This window comes from Falco punctatus (genome assembly GCF_963210335.1).
Source record: "Falco punctatus genome assembly, chromosome: Z".
In the NCBI taxonomy this organism is placed as follows: Eukaryota; Metazoa; Chordata; class Aves; order Falconiformes; family Falconidae; genus Falco; species Falco punctatus.
This window is the reverse complement of record NC_137586.1, coordinates 55591908-55617927: the sequence shown is the minus strand read 5'-3', so window position 1 is coordinate 55617927 and position 26020 is coordinate 55591908. Positions and strand designations below refer to the sequence as shown.

Genomic DNA, 26020 nt, shown 5'->3' with positions numbered 1-26020 from the left:
TTGGACTGGGGAAAAAAAATGGAGTAAGAAAATTTACAAGTCATCTTTCCTCTAGGTAAGAGACCTCATTGTGATGTTTCCATGACAGGATTAAGCTGCTTGACAAACCATTGAATATTGCACACTTCTAATGTAAAACATTCAGTTTAGTAATAATTCAGATGCAGATATGTGAGTACGAAGGTCCAATGAAGAGACTGTGTATGCATAAAATCCTTACCACAAGCAAAAAATACAGCTTTTTATGTAAATTGGAACTTCAGATTATGAAGTAGTCATTTTATATACCAAGTGACTACGGTGGTCCTTTTTTTAAGGCTATGAGGTATAGCACTCTCCCCACCTTAAATTGCTTCAAGGAGAGCAGGATGCAATCCCAGTTGATTGTGCTGGAATTGCTGCTAGGATGGTTAGAACCATATGCTATACTCCTTGCCTGGGGCAAACCTGTTACACAGTGCAGTAATCAAGTTTTTGGGCATGGCTGTACCCTCAGAATTTCTTTTAAACCTTGACTTTTCTATTGCTCGGATAAGGCAACAGAGGTGGCTGTGGCTCTTAAAGGAGAACTTGTGGAGGGCTCCTTTGTATCCTCCTGCTGTACTCTCCATTCTACAGGACAGCAAGAGGGACAGAGTGTCTCTGGAGAACAGGCTTAGTAGACAACAGCAGTTCCCAAAGGAAAAAGTGTCTCCATGAAGTATAGATGGTGTCTTAGCAGTTCTGACAACCATTTGTAATACTTTCTCTGGAGCGCAAAAGAAGGTAACATTCATACAAGTAATGAACACAGGATGAATGAAGCTGTGTTGCTTAGGTAGTAAACTGTTCCCATGTAAATCCAGATGAATTCAAGGAGTCAAAGCAACAGTCTCGTCTTTTTCACTAGGTAGGCATTTATATAAATAAATTTTGTTTTAGAACTGCATTGTTGGCTCTTTAATTTATAGTATCTGTGAGTTGAGGCTTATCTAGAGCTGTGAGTCATTAAAATATTGCTTTCCTCATCTTCCATCCCTAAATGAGGATGTAAAATCTCAAATTGGGCAACATTTAAAAATCTTCTACAGAAAAGTTTCAAAAAAACATTTTCTTCTGGTTCAAAAGTGTTCCATGCCCTTCAATTTTCTTTTGACTCTCCTGCAGTAAAAAGAAAGTACAGAAATTACATCAATTATATTTCTTGCCCAATTATATCCTGATCCCTTGAGCTTTTCTGAGTAATTCTACAGACTAAGGTAACTCCATACCATGCTGAAAAATGCATGGATCAATAGCAGGCATGGCCTATATATTAACAAGAGTGAGAGAAAGAGCAACTGATAGAAGACTAAAAATAGAACAAGCACATCTTGTACGATCAAGGCTGTAAGGTGAATTGAAAGAGGTCTTTGGTCCCGTGTTAGCAGCATTGTGGGCCTTTGTCTCCTGAAGTAAATTACTATAAAATTCTGCAACAAACGTTACCTTCCTTCTTTTAAGAATGTTTGTGCTGACATTTGCATGTTCTAGAAGCATTGTGCAGGTCTCACTATGATGGAGAGTGAAAAAGACATCAAGGTATGAAAGAGTACCAAAGTACTAAGAACAAAGCTATTTAGACTCTTCTAATCTGCTCTCTATGTGTGTGGGTTCTATTCTGAGTGATGCGTGAACACTGCTGCTGAATTAGGATTTTACATGATTCAGGGTTATGCAGCCTGGCTATGTTGTATGAGACGGGGTTATGTAGCCTGGTCTTGATGGAAGGCCAACAGAAGTTGATGGCAGACTGGGCAGTCATTGTGGCCTCTCATCCTGATGGCCTTGGGATAGTTCAGTGAGTCCTTTGATGTTCTGCCTCCAGGAGGAAAATCCTGCCTTGTTCTTCCTTTCAGATTGGTTAAATGTTTAGATTAAATTATAAAAGAAAGTTCTTTTGAATATAGAAACAGTGCTACTGTATTTCCCTTACTTTTTTTTGTGCTGTTTGGACAGGAAAGGACTGTTGTTGGTATTGGGTTAGTGTGTGGCCAAACTCTGGGTGGTGCTTCAGGTGGCCATATGGATCTTTCTTACACAAGCTACGTTCATGACTCTTGCTTTGGAAAAGGGAGACGGCTTCATCTTGGCATCCTCAGAGCAGCCTATGGTACAAACTTCAGTACTGTCAGATAGCTGGAGTGTCCTTATATTTGTCAGCAAATTTGAAAACCTACCTTAGAGTCTGTCTTACAAATCTATTTCTTTAATATAAAAAGAAAGAGCAGCCTTTGTCTTGAGGGTGTTACTCATTGGGGTCTGCAGGACCCAGAATCACATATGCTGGGATGAAAAAAGGCCTACCTCCAGGGTAGGAACGTGTGCAACAGAAATGCTACATTCATTGGTTTGGGAGTAGAAGATATTTCTTGCTCTTTCCAGATATTTGAAGGAAATGAACTTACCTTGGGGTGTTCTAAGTCCTGAGAGAGGATGTTCTGGATGTCAGAGTAGATTTACTGCTCACAGTCAGCGAAAAATGGCAAAGCTTTTTTTGTTGAGGTGTTCAAATGCCTGAGTTGCAGACTGTGTATGAGAGTCTCGAAACACATAAAGTGTAAAGTCACCATGATAGAAAGGAAGATGATAGTGATGTGTAGTTCAGAGTTGTGTTAATCAACCCTAAAGAATAAACCAGAGCATGGTGCATGTGAAAAGAGACAACAGCCAGGTCATATGCAGGAGCTGTGTTTACTGAGCAAGGAGGCATAGAGATCCAGACTCCAACACTCTTTAGCTACATGCTGGTGAAGGCAACTTCTTCAGGTCTCTCTTCTATGAATACAGACTTCAAAGAACTTGCAGATCAGACTTTTCATACTGAATCTCCTCCTTGCCAGGACAAAAAATTTAAGATTTGTAGGAGAGATACAATCACCACAGAATAATCCTACAATGAGAGTTTTGAGAATAACCTCATACATCTTACCTAATTATTAGACTTGAAGCATGAACAACATGTTCAGTGAACTTTGTTAGACATTAAGAGAATTACTTCTCTTGTTTTATTTTTTTATTCTGTAGTTCTCAAAATGTATTTTCGGGCTTCCATTTGCACTTCCACTCTCTTAATATACGGAACAATGTAATACGTTAATGAATGCCTTGCTGTTGTGATTTTTTTATTACTTTTTTACAAATAAAGCCATATGTCTTAGGCTGAAAGAGACTTCAGTTCTTTATTTCTCATGACAGAGTTTTGGCATTTCAGGTCTCCTGAAAGCTCTCAGCTGAGCAGGTTCCAACTGCTCCAGCGTTGCTTCCTCTTCACCTTTTGGAGATATTTTTCATCTTTTCAGTTTTCTGAAGATAGTTCTTTTAGTGACCTGCATGGAATTCTTGAAAAGGTCAGGCAACCATCTTGCTAAGTTCCATAGTAACAACCAGACCCAAGGCCATTAGACAGGCTGCAGTGTTTAGAAAACATTGGGCAGAATGTGCTAGTTCTTTCATGGACTGATTCTGTCTGCAGTTGCTAATAGCTCTAAATCATGGAGGTAGGTGCCTAGAAAAGCAAGTTTATCCGCTGCACGACTGTTCCAGCAGATTGGGATACCCCGTGCTGCGTTCTGAGCTTGCCTGCAGGTGGCAGCACGTTGTCAACTCGTTTCGGAAATCCTTTGTCCTGCAGTTCCACGGTTGCCCCCCGGCAAGGCTGTGAGGGGTGTGTGCGGCGGGGGGAGGCTGCAGACCATTCAGGCTGTGTTACTTTTGTAACACAACATTGTGAATCAAAGACAGTGGGAAACAGGAGGTGAGAATGGGCTGTGAGCATCTTCAGGGTTTCCTTGCCAGGACAGCATATGCAACCTAACACTAATATGGAGGTGGCTCCCTCAAGCCACAGCAATGGACAAGGCCAGGGATGAGTGGCAGGGAAAGGTCAGACTGGGCACGAGTGCTGGTGGGATGTAGGCAGGACTGCATCCTCAAGTGGAAAGAATGACCTAAAGCTCTGGAGCAGGTGACACAGAGACTCCTGGGTGAGAAGTCACTCAGTGCAGGTGCAGGGCTTCAAAGCACCTCATGTGAAACTGAAAACACACTCCTTTGCCTCCATTTCACCAAAGGAAGCCCTTGCAGCCTGGGACTTCTCATTTGCACCTCTATGCAAAAGACACTGCAAATTATACTGTTCCTGTGCCGCAGGGATGTGTGTGTGCACCCCTTTGCTGACTCTGGGCCAGCTTTGGTGGTGCTCTGCAAGGATATGGATTGTGAAAGGTGCCACAGAACTCCTTTTGCCCAGGAAACTTTTCAGCATTACCAAAGAGTTACATCACCTCAAATGATGTCAAATCTGTTAATAAGCCTGTTGGGGTTATGACATGGATGACTGCAGATGTCACATCTCTGAAGCAATTTCTTTTTTTTTTTTTTTTTTAAAGAAAATATTGAGGGAAGGTAACAGCTTTTGATAGCTTCTGTTCTGAAAGTTCTGGAGGCACACTTCGCCTTTGAATGTTTAAATTTTTCCTTCCAGATAGATTTGTCTGTTTGGGGTTTTATTTATTTTTCATCAGTGCTGCATCCTAGATGAAACGCCCACATTGAGCTGAAATAGCCCAAGCTGCAGAGAGAAGAGAGAACTAGTCTGGCTAGCAGATACAATGTTTGTGTGTGTGAGCATATATGTTATGTTTCTGTCTGTGGGTGTATGAAGAAACTGCTGAGAGCAAACCAAATTTAAAGTTTCTTTCTGGGTGTAGTGTGTCTGCCATCACTGTTACTTCTTGACTATGGAAGTTCCACAGCCTCTCATGAAAACTCTGTCTTTTCTACTCACAGCCTACCTACTGACCTTCAGGCTTGAGAAGGTGTGACAAATCACTGACAGAAAATATGTTAACATTTCTTCAAGCAGAACTTGATTGTATGCAATAAGCTGAGATTTACAAGCACCTAATTTGAGTAACAGCCCATTCCACAGAACATGTTCCTCTGTTTGGTATAGTACCACCCCACTGCTAGCGCTGTAGCTGCCAAGAAGCATCAAAGCACCAGTGCCTTGCTATGCTGCTGTTATCAAGCACCTACATTTCTTGAAGTACATTAAGAAAATACGTGAAGGTGCATTAATTATTTCTAAGGAGTTCCTATCTTTTCTGACAGGTAAGTAATTTCACTAATTAGAGTGTATTACAGCTGTTTAAACACCTCTTGCTGCTATGAAGAGGTTCACAGTGATATCTCATCAGAAGAACTCAACTGTGTGGGAAAGGCTTGTAATGATTATTGAAGATTTGACTGCATTCCCTTTGGAACTTTTCTGTGGGAGGATGTTGTGTTTCAGTGATGGTTTAGCTCATGGTTAGTCCCAGTGCCAATACTTCCTGCTGATAGGCTCCTACAGGGGTGTCCTTCAAGGAAACATACGTTCCTGAGAAATCTGCTGCGGGGAACAACAGTTAATAATCTCCCACCCAGCCACTGAGGAGGCAACTGAGGCAGCCATTACATCTTGCTAAAATATCTGGTCTTCTGGTTTGGTTTTATTTTGTAATTTTTTTTTTTTAAATGTTTTCTTGCCCTTAATACTATTAGACAAATGCATCTGAATTTGGTGCTAGCAAAATGTTTTGAAGGTAACTGGTATAATCTGAGTAACTTGGAACACCGAAGTCCACACAGGAAGTAGCATTTAATGCCCCTCCATGCCAGTAGCCTTTTGTTTTTTTCTTCTGCTGCCTGGATTTAACTGGCAAGAGCTAAGTTTTAAAAGGAAGCTCAGGAACCTGCCTGCTGTGTGTGTTGGTCTCAGGAACAAAATGTATCTCCTCCTGGCCCCTTGCACAGCTGCAGGACCTTGAAGACTCATGACCTGGTACTCTTCAGCAGTGGACACAGGCATCAGTGTGGGATGGGAAAGGGAAAATGCTCCTTCAAGATAATCTGTGAAAACATCTGCTTGAAGCATGTGGGAGTGAAAGTCTAAATTTTAGCTTTAGAATTATCTGGGCCAGTAAGGTGATGAGCTAGCTGGGTTTGTCTAGTGTTATGTCCTCAACCCAAGGCATCTTTTTGGGTCAGGCTAACCTAGACACATTGGCCTTGCTTACGCTGAGCTTTACCTGTGCATCATGAGATGTTGCCTTGTATGTCAGGGTTAGAGTTGCAGGTGTGCTACTTGAACACATATGCACACCAAAGAAGAGCCTTTTATAAAAATGCTGGAATATAAATTATGTTTAAAATATTGCAGAAAAACTGTAATCTTTGAGACAGTTTTCTCATCTTCAATAGGACCTTCTTAAGTAAGTTCAGTGTTTTTCCGGACAGTATTATTATAATATAATATAAAAATATATTTTATATTATATTATATATATATACACTATATATAATATAAAAGTAATAATCCAGGAGTATTACTTTTACCAGTGACTGAAGTAATAGTCAGCCTTTCATAAGGGCCTGTGTGTCTAAAGGCAATAGTAAAAGTGCTTCATTGTGGTTTGTGTGTTGGAGAACGATGCACTCAGATTAAAAAGAAACCAATCTCGTGCAGAATGTGAGATGTGTATATATGTGGAACGGAGACTTTTTTAACCTTTCAAAACCAAAATGCAGCAGACTGTACCAAGACACCTCTACTAGTACTAGGTTTCTTTCTGCTGCAAAACCTTACCCCCACATCAGAGGCAGAAGATAACCTTCCCGCAGCTTCTGTCCTCCCACATTTACAATGCATGTTCCTCTCAATCATCTCATCATGTGCCACCATCTTGTAGTTCCTGACATTAAATGGTGTCATCTTATGATATTAATAGCTGTTTGGCATACGATACACTTACGTATCAGAACATAATGGTTCATGCTGCCTTGCAGGCTTCACAAGAGCCACAAAGCAGAAAGGGAATGAATGAACGTCCATCAGGGAGTATATGCTATTTCAGCTAGGAAGTGCTTTTATTTTTTACAGCAGAGGAGGTCTGCAAGCTAATGAATCAACTGAAGTGAACCTTTCACTGCTTAAAAATATTAAGTATACTAAACTGAATGTGCACAGCACAACACGAGGTACGAACACTGACTCTGATGCATGCAAATGAGATACCACTGATAGGCCATCAACGGTGTTTGGCATCTTTCACAAATTGATTGTAAAATGCAGTACCTGCTTCAACCTGGAAAAAGCCTTATCAGGTCATTCTGAGTAACAAATAGGTATTAGCCCAGTGGTTGTTTCTAGTTTGTCATGAAATGGAAGTTCTTACTGGCAATTAAAAACCCCCAAACAAAACCAGTAACAAACAACAAGGATAAGTGCGGCATCCCCCACATAACGCTACAGACTTGGGGAAGAGTGGCCAGAAAACTGCCTGGTGGAAAAGAGCCTGCGTCTATTCATCAACAGCCAGCTGAATATGAGCCAGCAGTGTGCCCAGGTGGCCAAGAAGGTCAGTAGCATTCTGGCTTGTATCTGAAATAGTGTGGCCAGCAGGAAAAGGACATTGATTGTTCCCCAGTGCTTGGCACTGGTGAGGCCACAGCTTGAACACTGCGTTCAGTTTTTGGCCCCTCACTTCAAGAAGGACGTAGAGGTGCTGGAGCGTGTCCAGAGAAGAGCAACAAAGCTGGTGAATGGTGTGAAGTACAAGTCTTTTGAGGAGCAGCTGAGGGAACCGGGGTTGTTTAGTCTGGAGAAAAGGACATTCAGGGGGACCTTATTGCTTTCAGGAACTACCAGAAAGGAGGTTGTAGCAAGGTGGGCATCAGCCTTTTTTCCCAAATAGCAAGTGACAGAACAAGAGGAATTGGCCTCAAGTTATGCTAGAGGTGCTTTCTATTGGATATTAGGAAAAATTCTTTACTAAAAAGGTGGTGAAGCATTGAAAGAGGGTGCCCAGGGAAGTGGTGGGATTATCATCCCTGTAGGTGTTTAAAAGATGTGTAGACATTGCGCTTATGAACATGGTTTAGTGATGGACTTGGCAGTGTTAGGTTTAAGGTTAGACTCTATGATCTTAAAGGCCTTTTCTTACCTAAATGATTCTATGAAGAAGAAGAAGAGAAAGCCTCATATGTCCAGGATAGTGCCACTCTGGGTCTGAGATCAGGTCAGACGAATGTCACCTGAAAATTATTTCTCCACATGCATTACATAGGCAACTTTATTGTTCTAGCTAAAGCAGTATAAAAAGGACTTAGCACCAGTGAAAGGAATAAATCATATATTAACTGAAGAATTCACTTAAATACATGAATTGATAGTTGTAAGCTAGAAAGAGAAAACCGAAGAGGAACTTAACTACTTGTTGCAAAATCGCACAAGTACCATTCAGATTAGATGTTGTTTTGTGTGCAAGTACTGTACAGCTCTGCATAGTTAGAGAAAAATCTTCACTGTGCAGACATGGAGACTTCACAGAGCAAGAACCATAGAGATTAAGATTTTAGCAAAAGAAATTATGCTGAACAGGCTGGCAGGGTCTTGCTCCAAAAATAGTACTTTCTTTTGTCTGTCAAAGGAGGCTCTCCAGTAGCTTGTAAAGTAGGAAAATCGTTATGTTCTGTTAACATGGCTATCTATCTCACCTATTGGGCTTTAATACCCATCTGCAGGGTGAAACATTGCTCTTGCACATGTTAGAACCTACTGCTATCTCAGAAAAATGTGGGGGAAAATAGTTTCTAGGAAGTTCTGTGGGCCTCCACATGGATTTGTACCAAGTTTGAAAAAGGCCGTTCGACACCAGCCTCTAAAGTCTGCCTTAGGGTGTGTAAAGGAAATGTAATATTACCATAGTGGTGAGAAGAGGCATTTGTTTCCAAATAGCTGGAATTCCAAATACCTTCAAATGTTCTTAAATATTTCAAGTACCTTTACACAGAGTTTCCTCAATTTACCAGTTTATTTCCCAACAAGATGACCTCTGAGCAATGCAGTTTGTCTGGCTGGATACAGTATGAGAGAGAGAAAGAAAGAAGTAAAATACCAGAGGCAGAGAAAGCTGGGGTCTGAGGAAGGGGAATGGCTGAAGTAAAGGTCCCCAAGGACAGTAAAATAAAGAGTTATATGTCTAAACATGGACAGCCAGAGCAAAACCTGCTTTTTTAGGACCCTTTTCTGAAGAAGGCACAGGGAATGGCAAGACTTGAAAGTTTATGGCATTACAGCCTGAACACAGACTGAGGTGTGGTAAAAAATCCCAGAATCTGGAAGAAGGAAAGATGGAGAATAGATATTGTACTGATAATCACCCTAAAGTCTTGATCACCCAAATGATCACTTAGTGTCTTGTCATAGTGCTGATTCTGTGAATAACTTCTTATTATCACCTGGATCTGTTTGTCTTGCTATCTGTTACATGGGACGGGTCTCAGTGAAGCCTTTGTTCTAGGTACTGGGTATCCACAGACCGTATCTTTTCTGATTAGCTGATGGTAAGGAATATTTGAGATTCCAGCATAAGCACTCAGAGAACAGAAAGAACTGAGTCAGTGAATTCTACCAGGCCAAGGAATGGGAATTACTACAGATTCTGAGAAAACAGCAAGCCAACCAACAACCTGGAAAAAGGAGATAGAGGAAAAACAAAAAGACTGAAAGCAGACCATGTCTGTATTGCTATGTGATGAGTATTACAGTGGCCACAGCTTTATTCACTGTTTTGTCTTCAATTCTACAATCCTTTGACAGCAGTCAGACAAAAGGCTGACAGGAATAGCATCAGACTGATCCTTGGGGCAAGGGATATACCAGGGTGGTGTCTTGCATTCTCGTTTATCTGGAAGGTAATCTAACAATTTAGTGTGTGGGGAAAATGAACAAAATAAAAAACCCAAAATTCATACCTTCCTGTGCAACTTTTTCTCAACAGTGTTCATTTATAAACAAACTAAACTGAAGCTTTGAGTGTTCCTTTTCTGCTCCTTCGTCGTGGCCATTTGTGTTCTGCCACAACATAACTTGCACAGTACCTGTGATCCATGGCTCAACACTTAATATGTTCAGATGGACCTCACTAAGATCCTTCCAATATTATTTTTCTGTGGTATCTCGGAAGACTTGACACTGAAAGGGATAGGCATCCCACTGACCTGGAAATAAGCCTAAAACCATAGACTGGCTCAGGGAGCAGAAATGTGTATAAATGTGCACCTTCTCAGTTGTGCAAGACACTTGTGCTGCATGGATATGGAAAAGCAAACAGTGAAAGAGTTCCTGTCTGTTTTGAGCTTTGAACTTCATTAAGAATTTCTTCATTTAATACAATGCTAATAATCCTTCTCAGAGGTCCCCACTGTGCCAAAAAGACCAGAACAATGCCATTTTCTGTGCCATTTGTTATTTCTTAAGTGAGCTCCTCAAGTTAACTTGGCATCAGTTCTTTGTTTATGAAAGGGAAATTGGTAATGCACTTCAGTAGGTCTGTAGTTATAGTTAATTAATAAATTGTGGTCGTTCCTTTGGAGCTGTTCAGTACTAATGTATAAATACCCTATTTCATTCACGCAAGTACCACTTTGGAATATCATGTGATGCTCTCCTGAAGGGCTGTTGTATTTTTATTAAAATTAACAGGAGGAAGTCAGGGCTTTTTTCACCTGAAAGGATTGATGTGGCATTTACTTTTTTGATGGAAAATAGCAATCTGGTGGCTAATAAAACTGCAGAAGGAAAAGACTCCGCACCTTTATCTGCCAGTGGAAGGAGCAGGAGGCAGATAGTAGAGGCATCTGTGTTCTTATCACTGAAGAAATGTACAAACATTTGCAGGAAAACAGCTTTCTATAGCAAGCATGAAGCAGTACCCTTTAGTTTACAAAACATTCCTAAAAGCATTGTTTTGTATTCATATAAGGAAGATTTTTGCTTCCAAAACAGGTATGATGGCCTATATTCCAGATCCCTCTCTGCCCTTCCCACTTTTGTCAATGGGATGGAAAGACCAGGCAGACAACCAAGCTGCCCCTGTGGTGTGGAAAAGTCAGCACCTTTATTCCAACCAGCTGACAGTATGTACTGGTTCTTTGTGGATGAGTTATTTTGATCTCATCCTTGACAAGAAAAAAATTTCCATGCAGTAAAGGGTCCTTGCGCTGGCCCTAGTCTGCCCTGTTCTGGATATAGTGATTTTGGATTATGCAGATTGTAACCTTGTTCGCTCATGTCAACTCTGATAACTCCCTATTGGGTTGTACCAAACCCTGCATTGAAACAGGCATCACCTGATGGAAACTGACTCAAAAAAAGTAAGAAAATAGGAGCAGCCTTACATTGTGTGTGGAACACAAAGTCTTTGAGTGAGATTGGAATCTAGGTTCATTGCTGCTTTACAGATGGGGACACTTAAGAAAGGAGAGGCAGCAGGGCATATCAGAAAAGCTCATAATATACAGACCATAAGACTTAGAAGAGAATGGAGCATAGGAGCTCTTCCTGGGCAGAGATCCTGAAAAGCTCAGTTTGCTTGTTCTTGCCTGGTCTTGTTTTCCAAGAAGAGTGATACAAAAAACTATGGGGAAGTGTAAGTCATCAAAGACATCTTGTAATGTCAACAACTCTCAGAGTGAAAGACAAAAATAAGATTGTTCAGCCCATCCATCATTGACTGCTCTTTGCTCCTTCCTGTTTGGCCCGTGTGGTTGCTAGAAATCTCAAAGCCATTGTTTCATTTTCACCCAGTCCTAAGAGGGAAAATTTACATTCCTGCTGGATTTAAACAAAGTTTCAGGAGTTATTTGTCTACAAGATAATGAGCTTTGGGTAGTAAGTTTGGGGCTGTTTCATTTTTCAGAGTCAGAAAAACTCATGGATGATTCAATTGATTTTGCAAGGCATTATAAAATGGAAGTGCATAGCACTGAAAAATCCGACTTCTAGAGATGGTGGGTTAGGTCTTTCTGTAGAATACATACTCAGTACTTTCCATTTTATTTGAGACTGAACTAGCTTCTTTATAAAATACCTTTTAGTGATCACTCATCTATCACTTTGTCTTAGCTGCAGGGGAAGTTGGTGATGTGCTGGAAACACCTTTTTCTTGCTTAAAGGTGAAAGGAAGTGCATTAAAATGGGATTGCTGTCCAAACATAACGTGTTTGGGAGCCTGCTGTTTCTTGTCTGTATTTTATGCCAGGGAGAGTTACACTCATCCCTGCCCCCTTCAGTTCCTGTAGACTGTAGTTTGGGGTTTTTACTCTATTTCTGACTAAGATGTGTATATAAATCTGGATCTCAGCGTGATGTTTAGCTGACTGTTTGCTAGATCAGAATGGATGGAGATGAATCCTGCTGTATAAAACACATAGGCCAGGGAGTCTACATGAGGTATTGACACGGCAAATAGGTATGCAAACTCACCAAAACTCACCGGAGGTCAACTGTGCTTTACCTGAAGCTTGAGGCAGCTTTGGCCTTGATTTCCTGGGCTGTGATTCAGGCTCTGTAGGAAACCTGTCTCTTAAGCGGTAGACAGAGGCAATGGAAGGTTGCAGTGGGCTTCCAGTTGCTGTAATGGGAAGCCAGGTACCAATCACACATGGATACATCTCTGAGCAGAAACTTGAATCTAGCCATTGCTGTTGGGAACTGGATTTCACCCTGGTGGTGAGAACTGCTCTCTCAGCCAGTCTATTTCATTCAGGTGTAACCAGCAGATGTAATGACTTTGCTGGAAGAAGGTAGACATGTTGGAAATATAGCTCCATATTTTGAGGACAAGGGGAACGGAAGTTTAATTTGTATTTTGTCTAAAATAATCTCACCTATTGGTGTGTATTTTGGCTGCAACAGAGGACAAAGTTTATGTCACAGCAGCCAGGGGGAATAATTTGAAAGCATCTCTAGTATCTAAGGATTTTGGATAAAAACACTTGAACAAATCTGATTCTTTTAGATATGATTCATATTGGGGGAAAATTTCCATATGAAATTGCTTTGTTCAGTGAAGTCTTCATACAAACACCAGCTTAACCTTTCCTGACAAATTAGCAATTAAATGTCTTGACTTCTGGACAGAGTAAGGAGTCCCATAATGATTGTTATAAGGCTTTTTTCTTAATAGCAAATTCACCTTTTCATGCGCCTTAAAATGGGGAAAGGACTTCTTGTATACCAGACATAAGCTTTACATTATGGCCTTGATGAAAAAGGTCTCTCTCCAGTGGTACCAATAAAACATTCTTAGTTCTAGTTCTGAAGTAATGCTGCAAAAATGAGTGACCCATTCCTGCTCCAGGACAGTGCTATCTGATTAGCTCCAAATTGTAAAGACGATGTGATAAAAATCATGCTGTTGTTTAGAAACTCTGAGAGATCAGTTATCCTGTCTGATCTAAATATGGCTCAGCCACGAATAGTAATACCAAAAAAGACCCTGCAAAATTTCTTCAGGGCATGCCTGTTTCAGGTAAACTTCTTGCTCCTTCCTCTGACACCTGTGATTAAGAGGGCAAGCTTCTGCAACATCCTCTGAGATCTATGCACACACATATTCAGCCCTCCTGAAAGACAGCTATGGGATGCTATTTTTTTGCAATATGAAATGAATTTGTGCAAAAGAAATTCTTCTGATTTCACTTAATTACCTTACCTGAAGCAATGATGTGTGCAAATTTCCATCATGCTTTGCTTAATTAAGAATGCCCAAGATGTTTCTACTAATCTTTTTCTGTAAGTCATCCTTAAAAATCCTAATCCTTTTCTGTGTAGCTTTTGTGGCAAATAACTTTGCATGTTAATATTAAGCAGATTTTTTTTTCAACAAGTAACAAATTGAGCATTGCTCCTGCAAGCTAATTCTGTGAGTTTTGTTTTCTGTGTGAAAGCTGGATTGATGTCAGTCAGCTGTTGAAGACTTAGGTCATAGGAAGTGGTGCTCCTGTGACAGAGGTCAGGCAGTTTAAGAATTTACTTTCCTTCAGTTCAGATGTAGGATGTGTTTTGGTATGTGCTTTTCACCCTCTTCCTTGCCAAACTCACTTCAGCCACTTTCTGGTGCCATTTAAACCACTTATTTGTGAGGTCTCACAGAGTCACAAAATATCCGAGGTTGGCAGGGATGCACAGGGGCTATCTAGTCCAATCCCCTTCTCAAACAGAGCATCCTACAGCAGGCTGCTCAGGGTCTATGAAGTTTTGAGTATCTCCACAGACAGACTCCACAGCCTCTTTCTGCAACACTTTTTTTTTTTTTTTTCTTGTATTAAATGGGATTCCCCATACACATTATCTCTTCTCCTGTCACTGGGCACAGAAAGAAGAGTCTGACTCCCTCTCATTCATTCCCTTTCATCAGATATCTACACACACTTCTGAGACGTCCTGAACCTTCTCTTTTCTGGGTTAAGCAGTCCCAGCTCTCACCTTCTCCTCATATAAAAGATCCTGAAGTCTCCTAATTGTCTTCATGGCCCTTAAGTGGCTCACTCCAGTAGATTCATATCTCTCTTGTGTCTGGGAGCCCGGAACTGGACACATGACTCTGAAATCTGGTGTCATCAAGGCTAAGTAGAAGTGAGGGATCCCTCGTTCTGCTGGCAACACTCCTCCTAATACAGCCCAGGAGGCTGTTGACCTTCTTTGCTGCAAGGATGCATTGCCTTCTTATGGTCAGCTTGTCCACCAGGATCCCAAGGCCTTTACTGCAAAACTGCTTTCTGGACACTGACCTGCTTTCCAGCTGTTTCACTAGGGAATGTGTCCCACACGTTCCCAAACATCTAAAATACTGTTTTTCAGACGGCTGTTGACAGCTTAAACGAACAAGCCTCCCATGGAAATGTGTCTTAAGTGCACTCATAGTTACTTGTCTTAACACCTGATTGCCTAATTCTTCAGCCCATATGGATGAAGGGAATGAATACTAGTTTGAAATGTCTGCTGTGGCACTTGCCTTCTAAACAAACCACGTCTGAGATGTTTTCCCTTACCAAAGTTTTTTATCCTTCAGGGACAGGGCTGTTTATTATAGCCGGAAAGGTGAAAACTTGCACATGTTGTCCTAGAGCTTTAGCCACTTCTGTGTTCTTCCTGTGGCTTTGTCTAGAGATATTGGAATTAATGTTGATTGAAGCTCGTTACTGATTAGTGATTACTTTGGTGTTGTCTGTCTTCTCTTCATGTCAAGGTAGGTGTTATGATTGGGGTGTGAAAGAAGACAAAAAGACCCAGGCATATCATATGAACAGATTCAGTAAGCGTGTCCTTCCCCTCTGCTTCCTTGGAAGCTTCAAAATTAGGCTTAAGGACAGAACTTCTGCTCTTCCCTTCTGCTTGTGCCTGTAACTGCAGCATCTCAGTTGCATGCAAATGAATTCTCTGGGGCCTCCACTGCTGAACTGCTAAAACCAGAAACTGTTATCCAGGGAACATTAAAAACAAAGCCTAAAATTTAGGATGAAGAACAAATGAGACAGAAAAAAAAGCTTTTCTATACCAGAAGTAACACAAGAGATCGAAGTTAAAATGTAGTGTAAACTTTTGCTTCCAGTCAGTTAACAGTGATAGCACAGTGCAGCTTTCTGCACATTTAGAAAGCAACTTTGAAATCAGTGGTGAGTTAAGAGAGTCTGTGAGATTCCTGAAACTGTGTTCTTGTGCTTGTAGGTGTCCTGTGTGCTGAATAGCTGCAAAATCAACTGGCTAAAGCACTCAAAATCTTGGTCTTGTCTAAGAGATAAAAGAAAGTCTACACAATTTCAATCCTTACATGATGAGCTGAGCTGATATTGTAACTCAGTGATAGCCTAGAAGTAGTGCTTAGGGGGGAAAAAATAATCTCTTTCTGCTGCTGAATTCTGCTTCATAAGTAGCTAGTGTGTTACACTGTCTGAATGGCTCTAAGTGGAGAGAAGCTACAAAGAGATTAACTTGATATATTGAACCCAAACAGGTTCTGCAATAAGGCTGCTTAGGGAGGTTCCTGCAATAGGGATGTGGTACTCAACTTGTCTGCATTCCCTTTCCACTTGCTATGAAATTCTAGATTGCTTACAATTTCAGTTAGCCTTCCATTAGCCTTCCTTGCATCCCAGGAAAGAAATCACCAGATGCTCTGAGTAAATTTGCCCTCAAAGTGCAAGACACTCTGTATTACTCTGACCCTGCAGAGGAAGGACGCAAAATGACAGTAGAGGAAGGCTGACAGTAGCTGGGGACCATGAGTATTCCAGCTGGGTTTTTTTGGGGGGGTCCCTATGTCCTTTTCTTATCCGCAGGTTTCCCAACAGGATGCAAGTGTCGAAAGGCCTGTGGTTAGCTAGCTGAATGGAGACAGTCATGTTTACTGTTATCATTTCCCAGCCAGCAAAAAAACCCCACCTATAATAGCCAGATCTTGGCAGGCTTAAAATGATTGTTTTCCCCATACTTCTCCATGGGAGATGGATTCAGAACTGCTTTCAATTTAGGACTCTGGAAGAACATGTGACCTGGAAAAGAAATGTGGAGGGGAAAAGCCACAGGATCTGCTCACCTCTCAACAAATTCCATGGTAGTTGTTAGAGGCAGTAGTTAGTCTGATAACTGTCATCTCTGGGGCAATTCAGGAGGAGTTATTCTGACAGGTTGCAGTTGTTTCTTCCTGTAACAATCAAGGTTCCACCATTGCCATCCCAAGTACTGATGTGGAAAGCCAGAGCAAACACAGTCCTCTGCACTGTTGTCACACTGAAGAGCTAATTTAGAAGAGAGGGATAAGGGGGTTCTGAAAACCTTTTCCCTTCACTTAGCCTCTAATGATGCCAACAGTTATTTGGAAGAACTTTGACAGTGTGTCCTTCCAGCCTAGCCTTTGAAAAGACCAGATAACTTTGCTTTATGCAAGGCAAGAGTTGTTAAATGTGTATACACGTATGTGCATGTGAATGTGTGTTACAACAAGGCTATCTCAGATTAACTCCTCAGCAAGGAGCCAGTCTGAAGCTGTCCTGACCCAGGAACTAAAGACCTGGGTTCAGACTGGGTCAACCCATTCCTGGGTTAAAGGTTGGACTTGATAAACTTAAAGGTCTTTTCCAACCTAAATGATTCCATGGTTGTATCATTCTGTGACAGTAACCAGCAACCTACGGTGTTCTGCCACAGTGAAGGTACTTTCTTTCATAAATGATGTAGACAAAGTCCGACACAACTCCCAAAGGATACATGTCTTCACTTCATCCATGTAACCATGCTTGATCCTGCTGCAGCCCTGCAGTGCCGTGGTGATGATGCACCAGAGTAGATGCCCTACCCCTTTCCCTGGCACCTGCTTTCCTCCGCAGCTGGATGATTGACAGTCATTTGCCAGTAAAGGTTCCTCTGAAATACAGGGTAAATGGCTTTATGCGGCCCTGTGGGGACAAAGGGGCATGCAAGAAGCCTCCCCATTTGCGTGGTTGTACAAGGGTTTTTCACAATAACAAAGAGCTGGCTCAGGAGTCACACATAGGCTGAAAATTTGGGACCACTATTCATGCAGGGGTATAAAGAGGGCAAAGCCAAGCCAAGGTCCCTCCTAGATACTAGGCATTAGAGGCAGTGGTGTCCAAGGGTAGAGAAGAGACATGCAGAGATGCTGCTTCTTTCTGATCTGTGGTAGAAGCCTACAAATCATCAGCAACTCCAAATGTTTGCTAATGCTGTGTGCTCCTACCTGTCATGGGATGTGTAATTTCTGGCAACAATTAAGCCTGTGATTACTCATCCCTGCAATCAAAATTTCAAATTCCTTTCCTAGCCCTGGTGTCATTTCTCTCTGGATGCATCATCTACCTGTAACATTAACGACCCTTCAAAATCAAGCTTCAGTTCACTTTACTGAGCTGATGGAGTGAAAACATTGTGTGGATGGCAGCTTGCCCCCCTCAGGACTGCAAACTAATTGTTTTGCCATCATGCAAGTGTACAGAGATGGTCTCTTCCTCTTGCTTCTGTGCTTCTCCCACCATTGCCGGGTGGTAACCCACCTGGTCAGGCAAGATACTTTGTCCACCTTCTTCCTCTGTGTGGAGTGTGCTTCCTCCTCAGTGGAAGGAGAAACCTTTGCAGTTGCAGAAGTGGAATAAGGTCCTGAGTGTGGAAGGAGGATGCTGGCATTGTGGTGGTTTTCCCACATTCTTACAGGGCTGACTTTCTCATGTGCTTTCTCTAGGGGCTACCAAAGACATGGGGAAGATGCTGGGTGGGGATGAGGAGAAAGATCCAGATGCTGCCAAGAAAGAAGAGGAACGACAGGAAGCTCTCAGGCAAGAAGAAGAAGAGAGGAAAGCCAAATATGCCAAGATGGAGGCTGAAAGAGAAGTTATGAGACAAGGGATTCGAGACAAGGTAAGGATCTGGCTTTCAGCACAGACCAGGTAACTCATAATGCTCATGGAGAACTGCAGTTTTCAGCTGATCTGTGACCAGTTCCCTGAGCACCTGGATAGAGCCAGGCAATTACTTTGCCACACTGAACTTTCTAATCTTGTGCACTGTCCCTCGAGCTCTGTTCCTGTTTAAACATACCTCCCACACAGATAAGTCCTCTGCAAAGATGAAAAAGAGAGTGAAGATAAGGGGACAAAAATGTCTGGTTTTCTCATCATCTGTTAATTACTTGCACTACTTTAAATGTTAGTGACATCTCTGTCCCCATGCAGGTGCTTTCTAAGCTTGCATTTGTGGTTTGTGAGAAAGGCATAATTCAGTGTTTCTGAGAGATACAGTCCAAGTATCTTCTGTATTGCTTCCAAAGCTTTCTTTGTGTTAACAGGTGACATGGGACAAATCTACTCTACTTTTCATATTTAGGCTTCTACTACTCACAGGCCGTTAATCTGAAAGAAACCACGTTTCATTTACCCGAGGGACTTAACCATTGAGAAGCACTCTCTTCTACTTAAGTTGATTCTTGTAATGATACAATTTTGCACAAGGAAGAAAGGAATAATTGTGAGAGTTCAGAATGAGATTGAAAAGAAACATACAAAACAAACATCTAGTAGAGAAATGAGCTTAATTTAAGATAGTTGAAGCTATTGTTACTATACTTTAGCTTTTAAGGATTGATGTGTGGAGGGAGAAGGTAGTTTTACTGCTTCACCCTCAAGTCTGGGTCAAAACTGTCTGTTTAGAATAACTTAATTTTATAGGAAGAGGTCCTGGCACTCAGATAACTTTGAAAGAAATGTGGGTAATGGTTGGAGAAGGGGTTTCTGATAATGAAGGCCTGTATGCTGACTTACATCACATACCAAAGAACAATAGAAAATACCTGTAGACAGAATGAGGAAATCTTGAGAGATCTTCCCTCTGCAGTGCCTACCTCTGAGCACGTTACAGTGCCCTAAGAATATGCCAGGGAGAAAGCTTCAAGGTCTTATCACAGAGCTCAGAGCAACTGTCCATAAACAAAACTGTGTTTGCACTGAGTCAGACTTCTGACCTAATCCTTATGGTTCAGGAGGGAAGCACAGATAAGGATGAATTGTTCCAGTGGGATAGTGCATCTTGTAAAGAGTATCAAGAATTGTTCTGCAAATAAAGAAATTTGGGAGTATGCTTCTAAGAAAAGACGGTACTTACAGGGAATTGTCAGCCTGTGACACTGCCAGAGAAAGGCATCCATATGATAATTTAAAAGAGGGTGTTAGTTAGCAGAGAGAGAGACAGATGAAGAACCCCTACCTGGTCAATATTTGTTGTTTTATAATGTATTTAATTAATACATATCTAGACAGTGTAATATATTAATATAAGCATATCAATGTGTGCGGTATATGTTTAATGTATATTTACAGGTGGAACTGTTTCAAAGCAATGACATAGGTCTGTATTAGACATTGGGGGGGGGGGAGGGGAGAGATGATGAATTTCTGACTTGAAGGCAGATGGGCCTAATGCCCCGTTTTCATCTGTCACCATCTTTCTGCTAGACCATTGAAGTGTTCCCAGAGGCAGACGGGGTTGTTGCATTTTTCTTGCTGTTGGGCAAACTGCTGTGAAAGCGTCTGAAAAATCCAAGATGCCCTCTGTTGCAAATCCAAGGTGATCTAGACTAGAATTCATGCATTCATGAGTAGGATGTATACAGCCTGAGTTTCAATGAAACAACCAGCCAACGAGGATTTCCCTGGGATATTGTCAGCTATCTAGATTTTGCTGAGTCAGGCTGGGTACTGGCTGCTCAAGTCTCTTGGAAATGCGTTGACTCCTGGATGATAAAGCAAAGGGCTGGCTCTGCAGAGAGAGTAAACAGGAACACTTGGAGGAATGTTATTTGACCTCCATTGAAATTCTGGATTGCAGCTTTTCTAGTGATGTGCTGGGTTATCTTTCAGATTAGCAACAGGAAGTCCTGCTTTGGAGAGTGCACCCAGCTTGTGAAAACACAGGACCTCAGTTTCCTGTGGTTTGCTTTCTCCTGGGAATAATCCCAGGTAGTATGTGTTTGAAAGATGAAGCTGTTTTCTACGAAATCAGAAAAAATGGATAAAGCTGTAGAAAGGAGTTGGTTTTGGGATGTGGGTTTGGTGTGTGTGTGGGTTTTTTTATGTTTGAGAGTTCTGTGAAAAAGAGAGATTATTTTGTCCTGACAAGGAGGTGGATTTGATAATATACAAGACTTTGTCCTCAAGTATTGTGAATTTGGTGGCTGGAAATGTGGGAAAAAAATGTTGAAAGACTAGAAAAAAGGGCTGGATTATTCCATCCATTTCTTGTTTATTTAGAAGTTACCTTCATTTCTTCACCAACTCCAGTAAAAGCAGAAATGTAGAAAAGAAAACTGAAACAGGGATTCTATCTGGTACATACACAAGTTATTGCTGGCAGGTAAAAATGAAATCCAAGAAGTTTTAGGTATTAGAGATCTCCATGATGATATTTGCTTATTTCTCACGTAAAAAAGTGAGAAATGAGCACGTGACTTGAGTGAGTAGGAACAGGTTATTTATGCAGAATACAAGTTTGAAAGTGTGTGCATAGGTCATGAATCCACAGTTGCAAAGATACTACCTTAGTGCAGCTGCAGGATGTCAGGGAAACAAGCCAGGGAATGACGGTTTCATCAGTTAGTTAATATGGCTCTTAGGTGAGGCCCACAGAAAGGACAGGCTCATCATGTTTGTTTTGATCTTTTTGCCATGGCTTTGCAATGAGTGTGATAAATGCACTCTCTTGTTTAGGGCTTCAGAAAATGTGGGAGCTATGGCAGAGCTTGGAAGGGACAGATACCACAGATATGTTCCAGCATGTGCTAACTTCAGCTTTTAAATCCAATCTGTTAAATTGAGATGCATGTGCCCTGAGCCCAGCATGGCAGCTGGGCAGAGAAATGATTTAGGGAAAGGACAGAATGAATTATGCAACAATCAAGTATTTTTATAAAACTTACGCAGCATTTTCATATGGAAATGAATTTTTAAGAATGATGTTTGGACATGACATTTTGAAATAACTGGACCACCAGGAAGTTGTCTTCTAGCTCCTACTTAATGTCCAGCATCTGATACTGAAAATGGATTGCAAGAGTGTAAAGGACATAAACTGGGAATGCTCCAGCTTCCTGCTGCCCCAAGGTGCATGTATAGAGCTTGCTTTCTGATCTCATCTGGGCTTGATCTCAGCACTACTGCCTCACAGATCTTCTGGGCCTTACCACAGCTGTGTCTGGGCAGAGGTGCCTCACCTGACCAGTGCAGGCAAGGCTGTGAGAGGTCTTCAGTGCTCCTATGCCTGGTAGGTCAGGGTCTGTGTCCAGCACCCTGGTGGCGGGACTGGAGAGCTAATTGCTCTCCAGTTATCTTGCTAATACCGAGTTCTATCAACCTGCTGTGCTGGAGCAGCCATCTTATTTCCAATGCTTTCGGGTGAAATACTGCCTTCTATAGACAGATGATCTTTTTCTGTGTTATATACTTGCACATCTCAGCAGTGAAAGCTAATTACTTTCTTCATGTAATAATCCATAATTACTTATTTACATGATTAATTATTTCCACCACTGTGGTAGAACCCAGGCCTCAGAGAGCCCTAGTACATGCTCTGTAATTAACACTACCTGTCTTGGCTGCCAGTGGGACGATGCCTGTAGCCTGCAGCTGCATGAGAAGTATGGAAAGGTGGCAAATGGAAAATTCAAATGCTGGAAGAATTAGATTTGTCTCTACCATTGTAATTGACCCTGTTGGGTGCTGTGCAAAGATTGTGGCATAGTGCTTAATTGCATGGTCCTACAATTATGCTTCTAGGAACGTCAGCTCTCCTGTTGCACAAGCTGAGGGTCAGCTTTTCTTAGTAAGCAGAAGTTCAGTATTTCATCTCTGCCATGAAGAGAACAGTGTGTGTTCTCAAGCTCATATACTAAGCAGTATCCAAATTCTGACAGCAATATATCGAATTTCCTCATTTAAGCATTTAATTCAGTGTTGTTATTATTATTATGCTTTCACGAATATAGTTGTTAAGTTCATCCCAAACACGGTTTCTTCGGAAATTTATCTGGGTGTAGAACAAAGAATTTTGATGAGGTTTTTTTTGTTTGCAAAGTACAAAAGCAGAAGAGTTACGTGATTAAAGCCTTGGTGATAGTAGAATGTTAACATCTTGTGGCATGAGTGAGCCTCTATGGCACGTAGTAAGAAAAGCTCAGGGCTTCCTTGTCCCTTTGCTGGTGATAGGAAAATGGTGGAGTCTGGGGTTTGATGTTTGTTCCTGCAAGCACCATATCACACAGCAGGAGAATGTGCAGTCCTTGTTCTGTTTAAGTGTAAGTCCTTCTGTCTCTGGATGTGTGCCATTAATTCTTCCCATTTTCTCTACTGGGCCATCAAACACTCTCAGTGGTTAGGCAGTAAGAGTCTTTGCGGTATTTGGAATTGTCCATCTCCCAGGAGAGCCATGAAATCTATTCAGTACTTTGTAGATATTTAAGATGTGATCTTCAGGTCGTCCATGGTATAAGGTTGGTGGTTTTGAAATTCTAGAAAAGTGAGAACATTTGGATTACCAGCAATGTGAGAAGTCCTAAGTTAGAGCTTTTGTTCTCTCCAGTTGGGAATGTGTCCTCATAGTGCTGGGGTTTTATTCTTTGTTTTTACTTTAAATCTGATTGCTGAACTCACTTTTGGCATTAGATCACTCAGACAAAAAGGCAATCAGCATTTATAGCTGCAGTACTAGATTCTCACATGAGATAATCAACATGCAACATCATACAATTATTTACTTCTACTATTTCATTTATTTATTTCCATATGTAACTGGTACATAGCTGCGAAAATCCCATCTTGGGACAGGAAAAATACCAGAATGTGGATTCACTCTGTTCTCCAGCAATATCAGACCATTAAAACTAAACTCCAAGCTCAGGAGTGCAAACTTAACTTTGATAAAACTTTGTTGCTATGAAACAGCTTTACATTGTTAGCTAAACTCTTTAGTATTAGTACATCTATGGGTTGTTTCATTCTTGTCTGACTTCAGATGCAGATATTGCCAAGGGCTTTAAAAATTCCTGTACAAAGGAAGGAAATTTTGCTGTGTGAAAATGCAATTTTGAAAGTGCAGTCTTTCTTCAGAGGAAGAAATATAGCACATTTTTCATTGGAGACTATCCACAACAGAAAAAAGTGCAGAAATTGTATTCTTTGCATGTCAGAAGGTGAAGGATCTCAAACAAAGAAGATTGTCCTCTGCAATGAATCATCTTCTGTAATTCAAATGATAAAATTCGTATCTCCATAAACAGAAACATTCTGTCTGATCTCTTCACTTTAAAATCACTGATATTAAACCAGGGATGTGAATTTTTATCCAGCACTTGTGATCTAATGAAGCTGTGGCTACTGTTCAGTGTATGGGTCTTAAAATGATTTTCAGAGTTGTGTATGTATTGCACAGATGGAAAAGTATCATTAACTTGACTCTTCTCCAGCTTCCACTGTAGCTTTTGATAATTCACAATAAAAAAAAAAACAAACAAACAAAGAAAAAAAAAATCCTTGCTTAGTTTAGTTCAGTACAGGTACTCTTTGTCCTATAGACCAAAGAGTGTTTACAACTGGCCCTCTGGCTATGAGAAAGCAATAGGCCTGGCTATGACACTCCCAGAGTGATGCTTTGCAAGACAGGGATTATATTGTGCTTTCCAAGAAGTGGGCACTGGGCTGGGTGGGAACAGTCATAACCCCAATAACAGTGACAACCAAGAAGAATTGCACTCATTGCAGCAATTAAATCATGCGCTCATCTGGGTGAAGAAGGCTGCAAGGGCAATGTCCTGTGGTGCTTACTGTGTTCTGGACACATTCCATTCACAGGCTGTTGAGGACAGTGGAAGGTGGAGTAAGCCCAAACAAAGTCATGTTGTGGTTTAACCCCAGCTGGCCACTAAGCACCATGCAGCCACTTGCTCACACACACCTCCCCATGACCACCCCTGCCCCCTGAAGTGGGATGGGGGAGAGAATCAGAAGAGTAAGTAAACTTGTGGGTTGAGGTAAAGACAGTTTAATGGGTAAAGCAAAAGCTGTTCACATAAACAAAGCAAAACAAGGAATTCATGTGTTTAGCCATCTCCACAAAAGCATGACTTCATCACACATAATGGTTACTTGGGAAGACAAGTGCCATCACTCCAAATGTCACCCCCTTCCTTCTTCTCCCAGCCTGATGTTCTGTGGTGTGGAATATCTCTTTGCCTAGTTTGGGTGAGCTGTCCTGGCTGTGCTCCTTCCCAGCTTCTTGTACACCTGCTTGCTGGCAGAGCATAGGAAATTTGAAAAGCCCTTGATGTAGAGTAAGCATGACTCAGCAACAACTAAAACATCAGTTTATTATCAACATTAATATACTAAATCCAAAACACACCACCTTACCAGCTGCTAATAAAAAAATTAACTCTATCCCAGCTGAAACCAGGACAATTCAGAAGAAGGAAAGAACATTTGCAGGGTGATTTAAGAGCACCATAACACTGCAGATCTTTGTCATATTGGTATTTGGAGGCATTCAAGGGGATAAAGTGATTTGATCTGGACTAGAGTTCTGACCTTCTGCCAGAACTTGTCCCCCAGCGATTGTTGCAAAGAAGTCCTGACTGACCTGTGTTGCCTCTGAGCCATACTCTTGAGTTTCTGAATCAGTTTTCTTCATAGCTTAGAGTACAGATCTTTAGCATCAAACTTGTTCCCAGACCACAGAACTTTTCAATATGATTTAGTTCACTTCTCACTTCTGGAAATTCTAGCCAGATTTGATTTTCTGTTTTGTATCTCAAAAAAAACCCCACCCTTGTCTGTGATGCAGCAGCTGTCTTTTGTGAGAAGGCTAATAAACTGGTCTGCTTCAGTGAGAAGAAGCACAGCTGGAAAGCCAAAGGTTAACAAAGTTATCTGGGTATGCCTAAGTTCAGCAGTCTCTCTTGAAAGTTGAGAGAGCATTGTGCCTTCCCAGGTGTGCTTTTTAGCACAGAACAGGGATTGATGTACCTGTTAAGGACCTCCAAGACCATTACTAAACATAGTCACCTTCAAAGTGATTTTAGGGCATGTGTTCCTACCTAACCCCTGTAGTTTCATCTTTATATTCCCTTGGAAGTGCCAGGATACACAACACGTCTGGGTCTTCGTTGTTGCAGCCACCTATGTATATAGAATTCTCTAGGTGGTCTGAATGAAAGTATTTGTACCAGGTCTTATCTCTTGACATTAGACTAACAGAACTTATCTGATGGGAAAAGCTGTGTGGATTCCTTCCTGTACTGTAGCTTTATGCAGTTTCTAAAATTCAGAAAAGGGAGCAAACCATTGGAGCTTGGAAGCAAAGTGGTATCTTTTTCGTCCTCAATCATAGTAGTTAGAGGTTTGATTATTTAGCAGAACTCAGCAGGATCAGTTTCCAGCTGCTGATTCCCCACTCATACCTTTTGGGGCTCATTAGTCCGCTTTTTTGTGCAGCTCTGCCTTTTTCTAACTTCGTTTCTACGTTTTACGCTAATCCAGATCTACACCAGTAGATGTCACTTTGGATACTTGCTAACGAGATCCCACTGGGCAATGCTTCTGGAGTTACTGAAATGTCTCT

At 41.4% G+C, this 26020-nt stretch overlaps 1 protein-coding gene across 2 annotated transcripts in view; it reads left to right on the top strand.

Moving 5' to 3' along the window:
- Positions 1-26020, top strand: part of CPLX1 (complexin 1) — a 120191-nt gene that overhangs the window by 54130 nt on the left and 40041 nt on the right. For both annotated transcript variants that reach the window (XR_013925003.1, XM_080372750.1), the window contains exon 3: positions 18105-18280. Coding sequence is in view for 1 of the 2 variants with exons in the window: in XM_080372750.1 (XP_080228876.1) it covers positions 18105-18280 (176 nt within the window). In the remaining variant the exon portion in view is untranslated. The remainder of the gene's footprint in view (positions 1-18104; positions 18281-26020) is intronic.